General features: G+C 40.1%; 1 protein-coding gene and 1 long non-coding RNA gene across 3 annotated transcripts in view; both read right to left on the bottom strand.

The window, feature by feature from the left end:
- Positions 1-1,997, bottom strand: part of ADAMTS19 (ADAM metallopeptidase with thrombospondin type 1 motif 19) — a 99,334-nt gene extending 97,337 nt beyond the window's left edge. The window contains exon 1 of the mRNA XM_034410006.3: positions 544-1,997. Coding sequence (XP_034265897.2) covers positions 544-628 — 85 coding nt within the window. The 5' untranslated portion in view covers positions 629-1,997. The remainder of the gene's footprint in view (positions 1-543) is intronic.
- Positions 1,998-4,250: 2,253 nt separating this feature from the next.
- Positions 4,251-21,646, bottom strand: part of LOC148115117 (uncharacterized) — a 25,978-nt gene continuing 8,582 nt past the window's right edge. For both annotated transcript variants that reach the window (XR_015732197.1, XR_015732198.1), the window contains exons 2-4: positions 15,592-15,743; positions 11,284-11,479; positions 4,251-6,026 (exon numbers count right to left, since the gene is read on the bottom strand). This is a non-coding gene — a long non-coding RNA (uncharacterized LOC148115117). The remainder of the gene's footprint in view (positions 6,027-11,283; positions 11,480-15,591; positions 15,744-21,646) is intronic.

Below are 21,646 nucleotides of genomic sequence, written 5' to 3'. Positions count from 1 at the left end.
AAAACTTCATAAACATTCTCATGCAGATGTAAACCAGGTAGTTCATCCTAATGGAATAAGAAGATAGTACTTAGCCTGATTACACTGGAGACATATCCTTGTAAAGCATGTCCTGTCAAGATGCTGCTGAATGTTGTTTGATCCTCCAGAGTACTTTGGCAGTCATTTGAAGAAAAGAAGCTAAGTCTAAGTTTACTGTTCAATATCACAGCATTCTCAAGCTGCGGGAAAATTATTTCTGAAGGTGTGCAGAGGGTGTCTTATAAATTATATCCTCTCTTAGCAGTGTGTAAGTATTTGATAGATGGGTAGGTAGATACCGTTCAATAACAGTGCACCGAAATGCATGTTTCTTTAAAACCTTCTACTCCTACGAACTACCAATAACGATACATCTCTGCACGACCCCTTTGTGTCACTGTGCTTCCTAATTACCTTGTGCAAGGCTCTTGGCAATCACTCGGGGCCAGAAACCTCCCAAGAAAGGAAAGAGGTTCCGATTATTAAAGCAAACACCATTCAAAACGAAGCACCGGGACTCACCTGAAGTGATCCGATCTGACAGGAAGCACAGCTGATAAAAGATGCAGCAAAGGTGGCTCAGCCGCCTTTCCCTTTTCGTCTCCATCCACGCCGCGGAGGTGGGCAGGGGGAGCGACCAAAGCACCCCCTTTTTTTCTCTCTCCCGGAGCTTTTCTTCGAGGAACTTTTGCAAAAGCCGAGCTGGTCGCGCAAGACGCCGAGCCTGCAAAGCCTCCCTTCTGCCTTCAGTTTGTGGGAGGAGAGCAGAGAAAATAGCGGGCTCGGCAAGCCTCTTAGCAGCAGCAGCAGCAGCAGCTCCGCAAGTGGCACCAACCCCGAGCCTCTCCGCTCCGGTTCTCGAGCAGAGTGAAAGCTGAAGCCCCGACAAGGGAAGCCACCTCAGGGGGCCGAGTCAGGCGGCAGCCATGCCAGCAGAGGTCAACTGAAGAGGGCAGACTGGCTGAAGGAAGCCCAAGGAACCGTGCGAGAGGAAGAAGGCGCAACTTGCTTTGGTGGAGAAGCCGGGCGCAGAGCGCACAGGCAGAGAGGAGGAGGAGGAGGACGGACGGAGGGAGGGAGGGACGGCCACGCGCAATAGCAGCGGCAGCAGCAGCAGCGGAGAGGTGGTGGCACCCCTCGCGCGCATACACACACACACACATACATACACAGAGAGAGACTAATCCCGGCAGTGGACGGTGGGCGAGCGGCGAGGAGCTCTCCCTGGGTGGGAAGTGGGCGGAGGAGGACTCAAAGAGAACGAGCGGGCTCCCCAAACTCCTGCCGCTCGCTCCTGATTGGCTGCTCTGGCGTTTCTTATTTGCATACCTCTCTTTTCTTCTCTCCCCCCCCTCCGCCCCGTTCCTCCCCTTTCTCCTTCCCTGGGCCGGTCGGAGGGCTTGAGGCGCAGGTAAGTATTGGAGGGAGATTGGTGGACGACGTCTTAGCCCTGGCGCGGTCCGGCGCAAGAAATCCAAGGACCGAAGCAACGTCCCCGTGAGGCTGAACGAGAATGGAAGATGAATTGTGAATCCGAAGCAGAACATCCACTTATTACAGCCTCAGTTTTGTTCCAGACAGTATCAACCTTGTGAACTCTCAAGCTTCCTCTTCCCTCTATGCATTCAAGATGGACAGTGATTAATATTGATATGTATATGTTAGGGTGTATATATATGTAAGTATATAGCATCTCTATATGTACATTACGTATACCTTACGTATGTGTACACTTTTCAGAGCAGGCAACAGAATTTCATTTTTAATGTGTGCCCACAGGGAAAAAAAATGACAATAAAGGTTATCTTATCTTATTAGCAAAAATACTTGCTAATTTGTGCTTTCCCAAAGGCGCTGTGAGGTGTGCTTTTACCTGTCATGCTTGCACAAATCCAATTTTCTTGAAAGGAATTCTGGAATCTTTTGTCCATCTCAGACTTATACAGATAGTCCTCAACTTAACAACCATAATTGAGCCCAACATTTCTGTTAAGTGAGACATTGGTTAAGTGAGTTTTGCCCCATTTTATAACCTTTCTTGCCACATTTGTTAAGTGAATCGCTGTAATTGATACATTAGTAATTTGGCTGTTAAGTGAATCTGGCTTCCACATTGACTTTGCTTGTCAGGAGGTCACAGCAATGGTCATAAATATGAACTAGATGCCAAGCATCTGAATTTCAATCACATGATCATGGGGATGCTGCATAGGTTGTAACTGTAGAAAACGGTCATAAGTCACATTTTCCAGTGCCGTTGTAACTTTGAATGGCCACTAAGACTAGCTGTACTTATAAATGTAACATCATCTTTCCTGCAGGTATACCTTTGATAGGTTAAAAATTCATAATTCTTGATGCCCAATCACAATCTTCTATAAGCAATATCTTCTGAAATGTGTACCCCTTTACATAGGCAATATGCAAAGAACATCATTGTTGTTAGGTTTATATTATTATATTGTTTCCAGGAGAATGAAAATTTTCCATGATTACATAAGTTAATGTATGTGGAATAAATGTAAATCTGAAAGAAAATTTAAATTTGCAAAACTGGGCCATCATTCTTCCTTAGTGTTTTGATACATGGTCTTGACACATATTTATGTTTATTCCACCTTGATTAGCTTTATAAATAACTGAAGGCAACAAACATACTTAATATTCCTTCCTCCTCTTACTTCCCCACAACAAACATCCTATGAGTTGGTTGGACTGAGAGACGGACTGGCCCAGGTCACTCAGATGGCTTTCATGCCAACAAAAGGACTAGAACTTCCAGTCTCCTGGTTTCTAACTTAGTTAATTGCTTAATTGCTACACCAAACTGGCTTTATACTAAACTGCTAATATCATGCACTCATTTGTTCCTTTGATAAATGTGTATTAGAAAATCTTATGTATTTGCCTCTATATCATACTTCAAAATAACAAATCTGTAATGCTGTGGTGTACATGTGAATATGCATGTTCTAATACATAACTAAGTTTTTGTGTTGGTCTGAACAGGGGCCCTCTTTTTTACTTCGATAAGTCTATCTTTTCAGATATAATATGTTATTCACTAGGCCAGTTTCTCCAGTACTATACCAGCTCTATTTAGATTCAGTAAAACATAAAGCCCCACAGGCCATTCAATCAGTGGTGGTATTCAGCTGGTTCTATCCGGTTTGGGCAAACTGGTAGTGGCGGCTGTGGGAAACTCCACCCATTCACCCGGACATCATGTCCCGTTTTTGACCCTCTGTGTGTGCGCTCACATTTACGAACAGGTAGTGAAGGTAAGTGAATACCACCCCTGCATTCAATATATACCTTTAGAAATGCAACATAACTGTAACAAACTGAAGATGTTTTATTCAGGAAAACATCAGAATTCAGAAGCAAGCTTTTATCATGTCCTGACTGGTTTAATACAGTATTTGATATTTCTTTATTGGGATGAATTTCTATCTCATTCTTTTCCTGTAGGAGCTGAAGACAAGATATACTGCTCTTTCTTCCCATATTTTTCCTTAAGTAAACCTGCCCAATAGTCGGGTTGAGAGAGTGGATGGACCACATGAATTCCCATGGTTTTGGATAGATCATAGCCTGGATGTCCTCAGTCCAACAATTCGGATTTTCAAATTATTGATCATGAACCAGAACAAGGGAGGTTGCGAGCAAAAAATGGAAGGGCATAACATTTTTTTACAAATCTAATCATGCTTGCACAGACAAAACATGATTGATGTCAAGCTTCACTCCAGGCTTTGTTGTCTGCTTTGCCCATGCAAACTTGCAAAATTTGATAACCCACTGATAACCTTTAAATTAATAAAATTGGGTGGTATATTGATTTCTTGCCCAACCTTGACCTTAGTGAAACCCCAATAAAGTTTTATGTATCAGGAAAGAAGGAAGGAAATAACTTCTTTCTTGTTAACTCACTATATTAAAAAAAACTGACTCTTGAGGCAAACATTGATTGAATTTAAAAGAAGAGCATTTCCCCAATAGTTATCAAAATAATTATAAAGAAATTGATATTTAAATGAGCAATCTTGTTTCTAATTTAAAAAAGTATATTCACAGTATGGAACTGTATTGCTTAAAATTTAGCTTCTGATCTCTATTTTCAATGAACACTTAAAATATTCAAAAAAGATTTATATCAAATACAGCAAATCTTAACAATAATCAATCATTAATGAAAAATTACCATAACACATTTCCTCTGTTGGCATTCAGACTTGGATCTTTCAAAGCAAGCAAACTATACTTTTGCAAATAAGGTGTGAGATTAAAACAAGAACGTTGCTTTCATAAGAGCCATAACACAATAGTAATTTGTATAGTCATCACACCAGATAATTCAATGTATGCTTAAGTTCATAACTTTAGAAAAAGATTAGCAATTTTTTAAAATCTTTACAGCAACAGGAGTCATGGAGATAAAAGTAAAAAAAATATTTGGAAAGAATATAACACCTTTGCTAATCTTCATAAAGCTCTCATCTAAATTTGCATCCCAAGAGCCACTAAAATCAATTAAATATATTTCTGAAGAATCTGGCCAGTATATAATTGCACTGTAAGCCTGTATTAAAAAGAGTGACTCTTCTGTCAATATTTAAGCATGGATATAAAGCATGATCCCAAGGTTGTGATCCCAATTTTGATTTTTACCATAGCTTGCAAACACTTTTGTTTAAAAGCTTCATATATAAACAAAACTTACATTGAGAGATAATCTATCTGAAGTTCACAATAAAAGCAGGAGTGTTTTTTACCCGCTTTGTGTGAACGGAGCAGGGGGACTAAGCTCCACATTTCCAGCTCAAAGCTTCCTAAAGATGATAATGACATAATGCCTAACTTTGCTACATGTTTAATCAACTAAGCTGCTTGCTTTCTGTACCTTAATGTGCTTTTGAATAAGCAGCTAAGGTAGAATGTGTTGTTGATAACACCAAGCTCTGAATTGGTGGTTCATACATGCCCTACAGGAAATTGTTCTTCGGTGATTTTAAACTATTGCAGGCTGTTTCCAGAGCTACTAAAGATATTGAAAGGCATATGGAAACATATTTTGCACAGTGCTCCCTCAAGAAATTTTGGCAGCCACCTTTCAAATCATAGTGTTGTCCACTAATACACCTTACATCAGAAACTGTGTCTAAATATGTATAATTACAATAGTGTCCCTCTGGCCTTTGACTATAGTTAATTCATAGCTATAGTTAGTTCATTATAGGTAAAATGTTTATACCGTATTCAACCCAGATTATTTCCATAGAATGCTATGGTGAAATAGATTGGCAGATAGAGATCTTGTTAGCTGCACATTTAAGCATTTACAAATCAATGACATTTGTGGTAACTCTGCAAGCCAAGCAAAGCTTTGATCACAAGATTAGAAAAATTTTAATGAGCTACTAAATGTGACACACAGAGAGCCAGTTGGTGTAGTGGTTAAGGCATTGGGTTATAATGCTTCTTTCAATCACATGTTTTAAAAACATCTTACCTTCGTTTGTTTTTGGGGAAAAGTACTGGATTATATAAAAATAATTGTGCAACCAGAACTAAATTTTTCAGATGATAATATTTTCTTCTAGCATTGAATAATAAATGTGTGGTCCCTTTCATTCAATGGGTTGAAGACCTGATTGCACTTGCCATCAACAAGCATAATGCCTTTACTGTAAATGTACATTTTATAGGGACAATATGATGAAATATGGGATTCATTTATACAAAATACACTCGTATTATTATTAAAAACATACACACTTGAATAACTGTGTTAGATAACTATATGTAGAATTTGTGTGTGTGTGTGTATGTAAATTGTATATAGAATTGCTAAAATGATGTATCTTTTTCTTTATTGTATTTTTTACACTTTTTAAAAGCACTCTCTATATGGTTTTTTTCTTTTCTTCTTTTCTTTTCTTTTGACAATGTATATATTTTTCTTTTGGGGTTTGGCTCTTTGTTTTCCATTTTTGATTGTTATCCTGAAAGAAAAAATGAATACATTTAAAAAGGCACCCAAAAAAAGAATACATTTAAAAGGGACTAGGGACTGTGAGTTATAGACCTGCCCTGAGCATGAAGCCAGGTGGGTGATCTTGGCCCAGTCATTCTCTCTTAGCTGTAGGAAGATGGCAATGACAAACCACTTTTGAAAAATCTTGCCAAGAAAACTGCAAGGACTCATCCAGGCAGTTGCCAGGAGTCAACACTGACTTGGAAGCAGAGTCCCCCCTCCAACTCCAGTGTCACAAACAATGTGAAAGATTAATCAGGTGTAGGAATTATTTTATTTATATAGCAATAGCTGTGTTGCCTTTCCAATGGATATGTACCAGCTGAGGTAGCTTACAACATTTCAGGCTATTTAAATTTAAAAGAAAATGTATATTCCCATGGATAAAGTTGAAAGCAAGATGAGGTACAGACTTCATCTTATAAATGTACTAGTCTCACCTATACCTCATGTCTAAATTCATGAGAATAGATCACATACAGCCAATGGTTTCCCATATCTCTCAAAACTATGGTTTCTTTAAACCATTTTTTGTGGAACAAGCTACATTGGTCTTCCTCACAAATATATACACACCATGCTTTGCAACCCATAGTGACTGAATTCACATAGCATATATCATATTATAATCTGGCATAATGTGAATCCAGATTCCAGACATAGTGAATACTAACAGTTTCTTAGGGACCAATCCATGATTCTGAATCGTGGCATTATAGTGCCAGAGTTTGGAAGATAGTTTTTAAAAAGCACAGATAATTTTATAATTTTCTCTTCCTGGTCAGTAATTATTCTATCTAATGGTCTATAAAAGGCTAGACTTTACCTTTTAAGTTACTATTTAAGGTAAATTTACATCACACATCAAGATTTATGAAAAAATAACAAGAAATTTTGTCTGCTTGTATTTTGCTTGCTATTTTAGGGAAGCATATCATATGTCTTCTCAAATTAGAAACAGAAGCACTTCTATTCTAGTTTCTAGAAAACCTTGAAAACAAATACGCCATGTAAAATTCAAGTGAGACTTTTTAAGGAAGTTCATCTTGCATAAATAGAGCACATCCATTACTCTTTTGAAAGTAAAATTATTCAGAAAAAAAAAATCTCTTTCAGTTTGAATGTTAATATTCATTGCCAATTAACTCATTTAAGGCTCTAATGCCGCACTTCTGCTGTACTAACAAAGAGCTTATCCAAAATGTATCTTCCAATTGTGCTTCGAAGTGTTTCATTTAGTGAAGTTTGCTAAATAATAACTAAGTTAAGAAATAGTAAAAATGCTGTCAAAACTGTTATAAGTTTAATGTTTCATATACAAATCTGAGATAGTCGTGCTTAAGCAAATATGCAGTGTTAAAATGCACTGAGACCTTATTTACAAGCCTTCAAGGTTTATGCAGTAGAGTTTAAATAACACAGTGGGATATTCTTTCTGTAAATAACACATAACGAAAGTCATGCTGTGAAGTTAATCTAGGACTTTGCGGGTGGCAAATGCCCATTTTAAAAAAAAGCCATATTTCTAAAAGTGCATCATTTTTACAATATGTCTGTAGAACTTAGATGCAGTGTATCGTTTTTGTTTTATAAAACCTTCAGGTTCCAATTGTATAGCCAAATATCTGTGAGTGATGGATTTTTGACTGTTCATACCACGAGCCAAGCTATTCATATTAAAAACCTTAAAGCTCTTCCTTAGCTAAACTTGGCTAGACTTTTGGACTGTTCCTCTTGCTGGTCTTTAAGATATTTCTGCATATTTTAGCTAATTACAGCAAATGTCTAGTTTGCAAAATACTTATTTAAGGTCCGGATGGGAGTATAAACATCGACATCTACCTTCCATCATGGCTTTCAGTAATTGAGGCTTTCAATGTACTGCTTTTTAAAAAGATAAATACAGACTAGATTACCAGGCTTAATTATATCTATGGTACCCTCCTTATAGTAGAAGAGAACTAATGAGTTGGGGCAGATTTTAGACAGTTGCAACCACAGGCCATTTTTATCAAAAACATAGTTGCATTGTTATAGATAAATAAAACAGGATATTTAACTTAGAATCTGCCTAGCAAGTTTACACCTCATCCAAGGGTAAAATACTCCTCGTTCGGACCGGATCGGGTAGCGATGGCGGCGGGTGGTTCGGAGAACCAGTAGCAAAAATCCCTGCCCCCCCTTCCCATGCCCAGCTGAGCTGCGCAATCATCAGAGGCTTTTTTTTTAATTTTTAAAAGCATTTTTTCTACAACCCCTTCGGCCGAAAAAATACTTTTAAAATTAAAAAAAAAAAAGCCTCTGATGACCATGCAGCTCTGCTGGGATCATCAGAGGCTTTTAAAAGCATTTTTTCTACAACCTCTTCAGCTAAAGAGATTGTACAAAAAATGTTTTTAAAAGAAAAAAAAGCCTCTGACAATCAGGCAACTCAGCTGGGATCATCAGAGGCTTTTTAAAAGCATTTTTTTTACAACCTCTTCAGCTGAAGAGGTTGTAGAAAACATGGTTTTAAAAGTTAAAAAAAAAGTTGCCACACCCACCCAGTCACATTACCCCCCACCAAGCCACACCCACAGAGCTGGTAGTAACAAATTTTACATTTCACCACTGACCCCATCAACTAATAGACCAACACTGTATAGTGCACTGACCACACAGTCAGTAATCAAACATTTGAAGAAATAAAAAGCTAAGTATGAGGGGTATCAAACTCAAAGCTCAGGGACCAGATCCAGCCTGCCAGGTGCTTAGATCCGACACAAGGGGCCACTCTGGAAACAGCAAAGGACTGGCCCGTGGTACCTTTGCCAGTGAAAACAGAGCTCAGGAGGGCTGTGTGTGGCCCTTCCAAACTCCATTTTTGTTGGCAGAAGGTTGCAGGAGGCTGTTGCATCCGAAAACTCAGTTCGGAAGCCCGTTTTCACTGGTAGAGCACTTGGGCCACCACAGGTGCCCCCGCTTGAGTGACATCAAGCTGGTCATGCCCACTCTGACCATGCTCCCTCTGCCCCCCAAGGTCAAACACAACCCTGATGTGGCCCTCAATGAAATTGAGTTTGACACCCCTGTTTTATATAGATACCGAAGAAGCAAGAATGCTTTGCAAAGATAGGAAGAGATGAAGAATAGGGATACACAGTTTTCAGGAAAAGTGCTTCAAGTCTAGGATGAGTGCATTCATTGTACCTTTTGGTGGTTTTTAAAGGAAGTGACTTCTTTCAAGTGCTGCCAACATATAATAAACATGTCCATGCTAGATTCAAAACACTTTTCCCATATTGCATGCTCTAAAACTATAGGAAATGGTATTGGTGTAAATTAGTTCTATCCAAATACTCTTTTATTTATTTTCTGTCTTCAGTTTACTTCTTTGTGCACTCTGAATAACTTTGCTTTTCCTAGAAGGAAATAGCATGACAACTAGTTTATGTCTAATGAACATAGAAACAACAATTATGCTGTTTTTATACCATAAAAGTGTTCACCATTGTGGACAATACTACTAAGAATTAATTTTATACCCTCAGTTATGTAGTCGGATGAAGATGATGAATAGGTCACCTTTTTCCTGAAATTATTTCTAGGAGACAGGAGTAAATAAGCCTTTTCGTACAGATAGATTCATCAAAGGCATCCTCCTTCCACTTTTCATGGGGGAGGAGGAAATTTTCAGCGGTGAAATCTGGCCGGATCTATCCAGCTCGTGTGAACCGGTTGTGCAGGCAGTGGGAGGCTCTTGCCACCCGCCAGGACATCATTACATCCCATTTTTGACCCTCTGCGCATGCGCAGAAGTCTCTGAGCATGCGCAGAAGAGGCATGGGCGTGCGTAGCGCGCCTGCGCTCTCCCATGCGCTTCCATCCCCCCCCTGGATATTTCCCCGCTGGATATTTTGTTTTATTTTTAAAAATAAATTTATGTCACTACCTGTCTACCAAAAGTAACTCTAAGCAGTCATTAAGAATAGAAGCACAAAACAACCAACAAATCCTCACTCCCAAAACAAATAAAACCCCAACATAGATAAAACTCACATCCATAAACCAGCCACATCAATATAAAAGAGATAGCAAAAAAACATTAAATGTTACAAAAAGGACAGCTTCTTGCAACATTTAATGAGACAAAGTAATTGTCTGTTAGCAGACTCCTCTGCAAGATTCTCTAGCATTAACCTGAAAGAATTTAATTTCTATCAAAATTTAAAAATAATAAATGTTTTTTAAACGCTTTCTAAAGGAAGAGGTGAGTCAATCTTAATTTGCTCCACAAGACATTATTACTTTATTTAAAGCAAACGGAAGTAGCCATTTTATGGCTGTACATTAGAAGGTTCTTGCTTCTATCTTTAAATTCATGCCTTCTAGCTATACTGGGAAAACACAGGAGATGGACAATGTTTCATTTAATTGCAGGCTCCTAAGATAGAGAAGGTATTCTATAATTATCAAGATCCAAAACTAGGAAATGTAAGTTGAAAGCCTGCTGACAGGCATTTACTGCTCTAGATAAATTAGTTAATGTTAACAAAGAGCTTTTGAAGATTACATTTTACATGCTGAGTACCATTATTATCGTATAAAATTCAAAAGGTTGTCCTGAAGGAAAATCTACCCGTATTAGTTGTCTCAAAGTATTTCTGTAAAATGTTATAGTTTATTTCATGTTAGAACTGGCTACTTTATATTATCTTTTCCCCCCTGTAAAATATAACATATTTTATATCATTTGATACAATTTATTTAAATTTAATAAATAAAATATGAACATTGAACAAGTAAAACAGGACTTCAATAACTATACTGAACAAACACAGAATACCCAGAATAATAAAAATACTTTGTATTAATGACTTTATTTTATTTTTTTTAAAAATGAAATATGGTGTAAAACAGGGGTGTCAAACTGGCAGCCTGTGGGCCGGATGCATCATATGCAGGCCATGCTCACCCTAGCTCCACAAAGGGAAAAAACATCACAATATGTCACATATTGTGGCAATGCGACACAGCGAGTTTGACACCCATGTTGTAAAATGTTTTACTTCAAGCTCTGCACATGAACATTATAGCTAGTGTTTACATTGTCATTTTTATAACTTTATTTTGTTTTTTCATCTGCTTAAGTTTGAATATTTTCATTGTAAGTTGCCTTATCTGGAGGAGTTCTAGTAAATAGTAAAATAAATGAAATGAATAAAGAGTTGTGTTTATCTGCTCACCCCTTTCTCCGCTTGCTCTTTTTAGAAATTGAATTCCAGCATTCCATTGTATTGCCCTGTTGACTGTTTGACACTGATTGTTATGGAATGTGGCCTTTGGACTGTGATGATCTGGTTTGATCCAATCCTTACATGAAATCCAGTACAACTGCCAAGTTGGGCACTTGATCTTTTTTTGGTTTCTTCCTTTCCCTTGCTTTTAGAGGAAAGAGAGGAAAAGGGGAGGAAAAACAGAAGACAAGATCTTTTTTGTTTTTAAAAATAACAAGATCATTTTTGTTTTTAAATAAAAAGATAGTTATAGAAACTAACTGGTAAGTCTCATACCAGTGGTCCAATCTGAATAACCAATTTGCCTAGGTCAATGTCAATTATGCATACATTAAAGAAGTCCCAAATTGTACTATTTAATTCAGTGCCAATTTTCAACAATACAGTTTTCTGTCTACAGGGTTTTGTTTTTTGGTTTTTTTGTCTACAGGATTTTTGTTTTTTGCTATAGAACCTTGATGGTGAACCTATGGCTCTCTCTAGAACCTAGAGCCCTCTCCGTGGGCATGTGCACTGTCGCCAGCTGCTCTACTGGTTTCCAGCACCGGCCAGCTGGTCTTCGCGGGCACCAGAGTGCCTGAAAACAGCCCAAAAAACGGCCCCAAAACAGGTTGTTTTCCAGCCCATTTTGGGACCTTTTTCAGCCCATTTTCCGGGTCAAAAACGGCCTGAAAACGGCCCAGAAAATGGCCTGAAAAACAGCCAAAAAACAGGCATGTGCCCGCCAGCCAGCTGGTCTTCTGGTTTCCAGTGCTCCAGCTCGCACATATGCATGTGCATGCACACACGTTTCAGTTTGGGCAGTTGGTGCCAAAAAGGTTCACCATCAATACTATAGAACAAGGGAGTTAAACATTCATATTTTGCACTTTGAATATTATCTGACCCCCCCCACCCCAAAGCAAAAGAAATGGCTGAAAAAAATGGCCTGTCTTGCTACATTACTAAACTTTTTATAACTCAATGCTGAAAATACATTAGCAATAACACCGATGATTATTATGACACTCAAAATTATTCTTGGATTGTATTGTTGCAGTAAAATGCATTGCCTTCTTCCCTAATGTTACAGACTAGGCAGTTTTTTTCTGATGATTTTCCATCCAAATACTAACACCAACCCTGCTTAACTTCCTAGGTCAGAGTAGGTTGGCCAGATGCTGAAGGTCTCTTAATCCATTATTATTCTTACTAAATTAAATGTTTTGAGCCCTGAAATAGGAGAAGACGGATTCACTGGCCACTCTTCGTGTATGTTATGACTTTTTCCTGACCATCATCTACAATCATTGGCTGCAGAATTAGCAGGAAACTTCTGCTATGCTAGGAGGCAATCACCAGACATTTCCCACTGATTTCTGTATGTGTCTGTGTTTGTGTTTTACTTAATGTGGACCGCTCGTTTGTATACATAAAACTAACTTCAGAGTAAGCTCAGCTCTGGTCTAATCAGTTCAATTAAGATTATCCTTCTTGGACAAGGCACATCTGCCAGTGTATAGTTTTTGCCATCAGTTGACACAATTGATAACAATAGTCATATTATGTTGATACAATTTCCCTATTCCAATCCAGTGAGCATCACATTGAAATAAGAGGGCACTGAATGTTGAAGTTCAGGAAGTTTGCATGGTTTTAATGGTTCATGGTTTTTTCTTAATTTGTTTGCTTCAAAAGGCTCAAGAGTTTTCCCATTTTCCTATGTTTTATTTTAAGTATCATAGTTGAAATAGTAATGTGTTATATTCAAATCATTTGTGACGCCTATATCCTGACTGTGAAATCCATTGAGGGCGATTGGGCTGAAAAATAGCCTGCATATATAAATATAATTAACAGTACACTTCAAATTACAAATCAAAGGAATCTTACCAGAGGTAGGTTTCAGCAGGTTCTGACCACTTCTGGAGAACCGGTAGCAGAAATTTTGAGCAGTTTGGAGAACTGGTAGTAAAAATTCTGACTGGCCCCACCCCCATCTATTCTCTGCCTCCCAAGTCCCTGCTGATCGGGAGGAAATGGGGATTTTGCAGTAACCTTCCCCTGGATTTTATTTATTTATTTATTTATTATCAGATTTATATACCGCCCTTCTCCCGCAGGACTAAGGGCGGTGCACAGCCAAAGTAAAAACATAAATACAAACATTAAAATACAGTTAAAAAGATATATATGCGTTTGGCCCCATAATTAAAAAACAATAACAAACCTATTAAAAACATTTAAAAATGTGTTAAGCCAGCCCGGCTTGCTGAAAAAGAAAGGTCTTCAGGGCATGGCGGAATGCACCGAGGTCTTGGATTCTTCGTATCTCTGGGGGCAGCTGATTCCAGAGGGCAGGTGCCCCACAGAAAAGGCCCTCCCCCTGGGGGCCACCAGTCTACATTGCTTGGCCGATGGCACCCTGAGGAAGCCCTCTCTGTGGGAGCGTACAGGTCGGTGGGAGGCCATTGGTAGCAGCAGGCACTCTCGAAGATATCCAGGTCCTATGCCATGGAGCGCTTTAAAGGTGATAACCAACACCTTGAAGCGCACCCGGAAGACCACTGGGAGCCAGTGCAGCTCACGCAGGAGAGGTGTTATGTGGGAGCACCATGCAGCTCCCGTAACTACCCGTACGACCGCATTCTGGACCAGTTGGAGCCTCCGGGTGCTCTTCAAGGGGAGCCCCATGTAGAGAGCATTGCCGTAGTCCAGGCAAGAGGTGACGAGGGCATGAGTGACTGTGCACAAGGAATCCCAATCTAGGAAGGGCCGCAACTGGAGGATCAGGCAAACCTGATAAAAAGTTCCCCTGGCTACAGCCGTCAGATGTTCCTCCAAGGACAGCTGCGTATCCAGGAGGACGCCCAAATTGCAAGCCCTCTCTGTGGGGGCCAAAGACTCGCCCCCAATAGTCAGCGATGGTGTCAACTGACTATATTAGGATGCTGGAAACCACAGCCACTCCATCTTGGATGGGTTGAGCCTGAGCCTGAGCCTGAGCCATTCCCTGGGATGGGAATGGAGATTTTACAGTATCCTTTCCCTGCCACACCCACCAAGCCATGCCATGCCCACCAAGCCATACCCACAGAACCGGAAGTAAAAAAATTTGAAACCCACCACTGAATCTTACATCTTAGTAGATAATGTATATATTAAGCTATTACACTTCTAAAAGATGTTTCAGTATCGGCAAGAGATTTGCTGTTGATGATGTTGTTAAAAACTAAACCACACAATTTATGAGAAAAATAATAATTTGACTAAAAGATTTCAGAACTGGAGACTGAAAGAGGATAAGAAGAATATTCTTTTGATTCCCTGCCCTCTCACCTGTAAAAAAGGGAATTATTTTTTGTTGGCTTCTTCACTGAGTTACTGAGGGCTCCTTCACACATCTTCATCAGTAGTGGATTAAAAATCTGGGTGCTATCAGTTTGCTATCGGGAGCGTGTGGATGTGCACACTCATTTCATGAGCACGTGGCGCTTCTGGCCATGTGCAGAAGGTTCTGCGCATGTGCAGAGCATTTTTGATTATGTATGGCCGGGTGCATGGAGCCTCCCGCCGCTACCAGTTTGCCCGAACCCAGGCGAACTAGTAGCAACCCACCACTGATCCCCATGGATGTCCTCATCGATGTCTTTCTTTCCATTCTTGAAACTGGAAGTTTCCTCCCCCCCCTACTTTTATAAGTCTGTGTTAAAGGGCCAGTCATACTCCATACCACCACTTGTCTTTGATATTGGTAATTTTTCTCCCCCTCACACTGTCTCTCACCTCCTCCCTTGTGCAAAGAATTAGCTGATTATACAAAAGAGGTGATAGGGACAACACTAGTAACTAATTGAAAAAAAATAAAAAATAAAGCATTTGAATTCTCTGAAACTCTTGCCTGGGGCAAAAAAAAAATGAATTTATTAAAATCAAAATAACAAAGGCAATGCAGGGCTTGTGATCCAGTCAGGCCACAGGTTTTAGGAGTTATAACAGCATCGCTGAATTCTCTTGTGCCTATTTACCTACTATCTGTTGGAAGAAGAAAACTCCTGGAAGAGTCAATAGCAAACCAGAAAAGGAGAAGGGGAAAAGAAGTTCTTACAAAATACAGAATAGCAGTGTTGGAACGGACCTTGGAGGACTTCTAGTCTAGCCACCTGCTCAATTATTTTTCTTAATATAAAATACAAAAAGATGCATGAGGTTTTCTTGACAAAATAAAGGTGGCTTATCATCATTGCCTTTACCATTGTCATTAAAGTGATCTCTAACCTGTAGCATTTTGTTATATCACTGTTGTCCAGTATGGGTGTCTACTGGCTTTAGCAGCATAGCTGAGGTGCCTTCATGCTTTGGGTGATCCTGCTGGGAATATAAGCTCTTGGCATCCACTCTCTGGCATTCTTCACTCATCCTCTTCGCTGCTTTAAAGAGAAAGTTAACAAATACTGTAAATAGAAATTATCAGAATGCCCTAGAATTTAGTTATAAGAGGGATATCAAATGGGTGACAAATGTTCTTATAAAAATTACAATAAAGAAGAACAAGGACCATGGCTTCTATTGTACCCATGCCTTAGAAACAATAGCATACTTCAAAAGGAATTGTCTTTTATTTCCTTCCAAAATAGCTAAGAGGAGGGCATTCATATGGGATAATTAAATAAAAGGTCTCCTAAATTTAGAAGTCAAAATTTGATATAAATATAAGCTGTTTTGGGAGCTCAAGTTTAATTGCTTATAAATATATCCTGGGAGGGCAAAAGTTTCAGTTTGACTTTCTGTGTCTAAAATCCTTTTTATTAAAGCTAATTTAGCTTGATGTGGTCCTAATTATACAATAACATCACTGGAAAATCCATAATTTCCTTTGGATTGCTTTTTCCCAGGAAGATTTGAAATTAACCATCAGTATTACAGGGTTGCGGAACACTTTCAGGCAATAAATAAAAATATTTAGACTGGATTCAAGTTTACTGCCTCCTGTTTCCCACCAAAATACAGCATTTTCAGACACAGCAGGCAATCTGGAAGATGCTTTTTAAGAATTTAGCTTGGAGTCTCTAGAGTTGTTATACGTTCCTAGTTGCTATGTTGTTATACGTTCCTAGTTCTATCTCATTTAGCAATAGTGCTCAGGCTTTTAAGCTACAAACAGCTGAATTGCAGCAGATGTGCTCCTTGTGCAAAATGAAATAAATGCATAGCTGACCCTGAGCTCTGTGCATTTCAGGATACATGATCTAAGTGAGCAGTTCAGCTTCAGGAAAAGCTCACTTATCTGTATTCACTTTAGACTTAATATATAGCAGGGAAAGAACATCAAGTACTTTCAGACTTACATTTGAAAGCCTTTAATTCATGTTAAGTGGTAGCACTGCTCTTCTTCCTCAAGGCAGTCTGACTTAATAAAGTTATTTATCATGCTTCGAGAAGGTAAGTCTGCTTGCAACTGCTCGAGTGGGTAAGGCAGGGTTTTAATTTTGAGAAGCTCTGATCCAAATCCCAAATCAGCTGTAGGGCTTGTTTAAACTGTAACTCTATACCCTCTTACCTCGGAGCACAATTCTTCATAAACTAAGTGATCTTAATTTATGAAGAAATGGATTCTCTCTTGCCTTCACTTCATTGCTTAGAAAAAAGGCAGATGTAAATGTGAGCAGCAGTTAGCAGAATGAAGCAAAAGATAGAAATCAATAAACCCATTTAATTTTTCATTTAAGCTTTTGAAACCTTAACATTCATTAAAAGACTTCTGAAAAGAATTGTAATTTACACAGAGTTGGTCTTTTCATAAGGTTATGTCAGTAATTAAAGGTAAATTCCAATATTTCCCATGATCCTGAAAACAGCTTTGTCTATGCCTATTGCCTCAAAAGAGAAAATATAGCTACCACTTACTTACAGTATACTAAAAATGTTATTTCTTTTCTCTCTCATATTATTCATTATTTATTAAAGCCAACCTGCTTGCTCAAAAATATTTTCCTGGTGTTTTGTTTTCTATTTTGATTGTAGTTAAACCTGATATTTCTCCCATTTAGGTAAATTGGTGAAAGAATATCCACACACGCATTGCACACCCAGCAGACGTGTATGCAATGTATTTGGTAGTTTCCCAAAATGAGTTACAGTCAGATGTTTACTTTTTCATATTTAAAAGTTTGAGCAAAGAATTCCAGCTGTGAGATACCCAGAACAATCCAGCTGCACTGCTTTAAAGGGGAGATGGATGTTTGTAAGAGCTGCCCACTCTTCCTTTCAATCAATTACCATAACAAATTACTGGATATATGCCAGGAAAGATACAAAAGCTCAATGTGCAGCATTGTTTTGGATTTTGTGAACTGTTACATTTGAAGCCTGTCCTAGATAAAACCCAGATGGGGGAAAAGAAAAGGACAGCTGGCATTGCTTTTTCTTGCAGAAATGATAGCAATTCAATTTTCTCCAATAAAGTGTATTAGTGCTTGGTTCTTAGAAGGGTATTTGAGGACTGGAAGAACCTAGAAATCAACTTCATTGTAACTATTGTAACCATCCACATGGTCCATCTCTCCCCCAAACTCTGCCTCTGCGGCTTCCAAACCCCAGCCAGGGCAGCAGCCACTCTGGGAGTGTGCTTCCCACTCTATGGTGATGGTTGCCGGAGGCCTCCCCTTCCCCCTTGCTCCTTTCCACTCTAACTGCCCCGCGGTCCCCCCACCCAAGTGCTACCGACCGGAGCGCCCGCCAGTGAGCCCAGGAAGCCCCTCCACCTCAGGAGTCACTGGACTGGATGGCAATCAGGCCAGACTCTTTCTGGGGAAGGGAGCCTCACGGGACCCTTGCCACCCTCCCTCCCTCCCACAGGTCCAGTTTACTCTTTCCAGGTGCCCGGCAGCAATACACCAGGCAGCCGCGCCAAGGGCAGCCCTGACAGACACAGCTTGTCTGGCTCAGCCATGGCCAATGCTCCTTGTTAGCGGCTGAGCTTGGCTGCAGGGCCCACCGGGCCTTTGCAGGCGGTGGCAGTGGTAGCAGCAACACCTGCAGCACCTCAGCCATCCCCGCCGAGGCCTGTGCCCAGCTGCAGGATGCGCCAGTCCTGCCATTGTAGTCTTCCATGACTGCCTGCCATGCATGGAGGCCTCTCTGCCACTGGTGGCTGCCCTGCCAAGGAAGCCCAGGGGCGGCGATGTTTGCACTGGGGATCCTGTGGCAGGCGCTTGGTAGTGCAGGCTATGCAAACATGGCGCCTGGGTGGGGGGCGAGAGCGGGTGGGCTGCCACCATGGCACAGGAGCAGGAGCAGTGCTTGAGGTCTACGGTTGGTGCTGCGGGCAGCGAAAGGGGCTGGGGGTGCAGCAATTTGCAGAGATGTGGCTGCCTTGGGAGGGTTGGGAGATGAGGGATCTCTGTGTGTGAAAGACGGGGGGTTATTTTCAGGGGAGGGCGTATATTTAGGCTCACCCCAAAAATCAGTCTTGGCCTTTTTTTCAGGACAGGTCCTATTTTCGGGGAAACACAGTAGTCCATGAAGCAGACATAGATGTTTTTCTCAGTGGTGAAATCCATTTTTTTTTACTACCGGTTCTGTGGGCATGGCTTGGTGGGCCTGGTGTGGCTTGGTGGGCATGGCAGGAGAAGGATACTGCAAAATATCCATTCCCACTTCACTCTGGGGCCAGCCAGAGGTGGTACTTGCCGGTTCTTTGAACTCCTCAAAATTTCCGCTACCAGTTCTCCAGAACCTGTCAGATTTCCAGAGCCTGCTGGATTTCACCCCTGGTTTTTCTGTAACTCCCTAGCTTTCTCCATGATCCAGTGTATGTTGGCAATTTGATCTCTAGTTCCTCTGCCTCTTCGAAATCCTGCCTGTACTTCTGGTAGTTCTCAATCCAAATACTGCTGGAGCCTAGCTTGTAGGATTTTGAGCATAACTTTACTAGCATGTGAAATGAATGCAATGTTGCGATAGTTTGAACATTCTTTGGCATTGCCTTCCTATGGAATTGGAATGTAAACTGACCTTTTCCAATCCTGTGGCCACTGTTGAGTTTTCCAAATTTGGTGGCAAATTGAGTGTAGCACTTTTATTGCATCGTCTTTTAAGATTTTGAATAGCTCAACTGGAATACTGTCACCTCCACTAGCTTTGTTGTTGCTCAGATTTCCTAAGGCCCATTTGATTAGGATTAGGCACATTCTAGGATGTCTGGCTCTAGGTCAGTAACTACGCCATTGTGGTTATCAGGGACGTTAAGCTCATTCTTGCATAGTTCTTCTGTGTAATTTTGCCACCTCTTCTTAATCTCTTCTGCCTCTGTTAGGTCCCTGCCATTTTGGTCCTTTATCATGTCCATCTTTACATGAAACGTTCCCTTCATATCTCCAATTTTATTGAAGAGATCTCTGGTCCTCCCTATTCTATTGTTTTCTTCTATTTCTTTGCACTGTTCATTTAAGAAGGTTTGGTTATCTCTTCTAGCTATTCTCTGGAATTTTGCATTCAATTTGGTGTATCTTTCTTTTTCTCCCTTGCCTTTCGCTTCCCTTCTTTCCTCAGCTATTTGCAAAGCTTCCTCAGACAGCCATTTTGCTTTCTTGCATTTCTTTTTCTTGGGATGGTTATAGTTGCTACCTCTTGTACAATGTTGTGAACCTCCATCTATAGCTCTTCAGGCACTCTGTCTATCAGATCTAATTCCTTAAATCTGTTTGTCATTTCTACTGTATATTCATCAGGGATATGATTTAGTTCATACCTGAGTGGCCTAGTGCTTTTCCCTACTTTCTTCAATTTAGGCCTAAATTTTGCAATGAGAAGCTCATGATCTGAGCCACAGTCCGCTCCTGGTCCTGTTTTTACTGACTGTATAGAGCTTCTCCATCTTTGGCTGCAGAGCACATAGTCAATCTGATTTCTGTGTTGACCATCTGGTGATGTCCATGTGTAGAGTTGTCTCTTGGATTGTTGGAAAAGGGTGTTTGCTATGACCATCATATTATATTGACAAAATTCTATCAGCCTTTGTCCTGCTTCATTTTGTACTCCAAGGCCAAACTTGACTGTTATTCCAGTTATCTTTTGGCTTCCTATTTTAGCAATTTAGCTTTTCCAATCCCCCATGATGATAAAGACATCATTTTTTAGTGTTAATTCTATAAGGTGCTGTAGGGCTTCATAGAACTGGTCAATTCCATCCTCTTCAGCACCAGTGGTTGGGGCATAGACTTGTATTACTGTGATATTGAATGGTTTGCCTTGGATTCAAACTGAGATCATCCTGTCATTTTGGGAATTGTATCCCAGTATTGCTTTTCCTACTCTCTTATTGATTATGAAGGCTACTCCATTTCTTCTGAGGGATTCTTGCCCGCAGTAGTATACCTGATGGTCATCTGAATTAAATTCACCTATCCCTGTCCATTTTAGCTTGCTGATTCCTAAGATGTTGATGTTCAGTATTGTCATCTCTTATTTGACCATGTCCAGCTTGCCTTGATTCATGGATCTTACATTCCAGGTTCCTATGGAGAAAAAATCTTTACAGCATCGGACTTTCCTTTCACCACCAGATGCATCCACAGCTGAGCATCCTTTTGGCTTTGGCCCAGTCGCTTCACTCTTTCTGGCACTACTAGTACTAGCCCTCTGCTCTTCCCCAGTAGCATATTGGACACCTTCCGACCTGAGGGGCTCATCTTCCGACATCATATCTTTTTTCCTTTTGGTATTGTCCATGGGTTTTCATGGCAAAGATACTGGAGTGGGTTGCTATTTCCTTCTCCAGTGGATCACGTTTTGTCAGAACTTTCTGCTATGACCTGTTTGTCTTGGGTGGCCCTGCATGGGTGGCCCCTCCACCATATAGCTCATAGATTCATTGAGCTACGCAAGCCCCTTCACCACAACAAGGCAGTAATCCATGAAGGGGAGATCTATACTAGTCTCCTGTTATTTCTTTGTCGATAAAATGTAAGTTCAATACAAAAATAGTTTGTTGCAAAAGTGACTGCCTGCAAAGGCTCCTGGATTGGGTCTGAAAGGCAAAAGTGAAAGCAATATGCTCCATCCCATAACGTGTTTTTCGTCTCACAGGAAAAACACTCAGCAAGCAGCTCATACCATCAAAATACAGATGACAACAATTGGGATCATGTTGATGTCAGAAATATACCCATAAGAACAAGCAAATCAATTACATATATTGATTATATATAAAATAAATAAATATGCTGTATAATTGATTTGTTTCTTATTACGGGTATAACAAACAGGAAAGGCAGCAGATTTGAATTGGAACTAACACAGAATAGAGCTAACCAGCTGGTTTTTAAAATAA

The sequence above is a fragment of the Pantherophis guttatus genome, chromosome 2, assembly GCF_059756535.1.
Source record: "Pantherophis guttatus breed Tessera chromosome 2, ASM5975653v1, whole genome shotgun sequence".
In the NCBI taxonomy this organism is placed as follows: domain Eukaryota; kingdom Metazoa; phylum Chordata; class Lepidosauria; order Squamata; family Colubridae; genus Pantherophis; species Pantherophis guttatus.
This window is presented reverse-complemented; position numbering and strand designations above follow the sequence as displayed.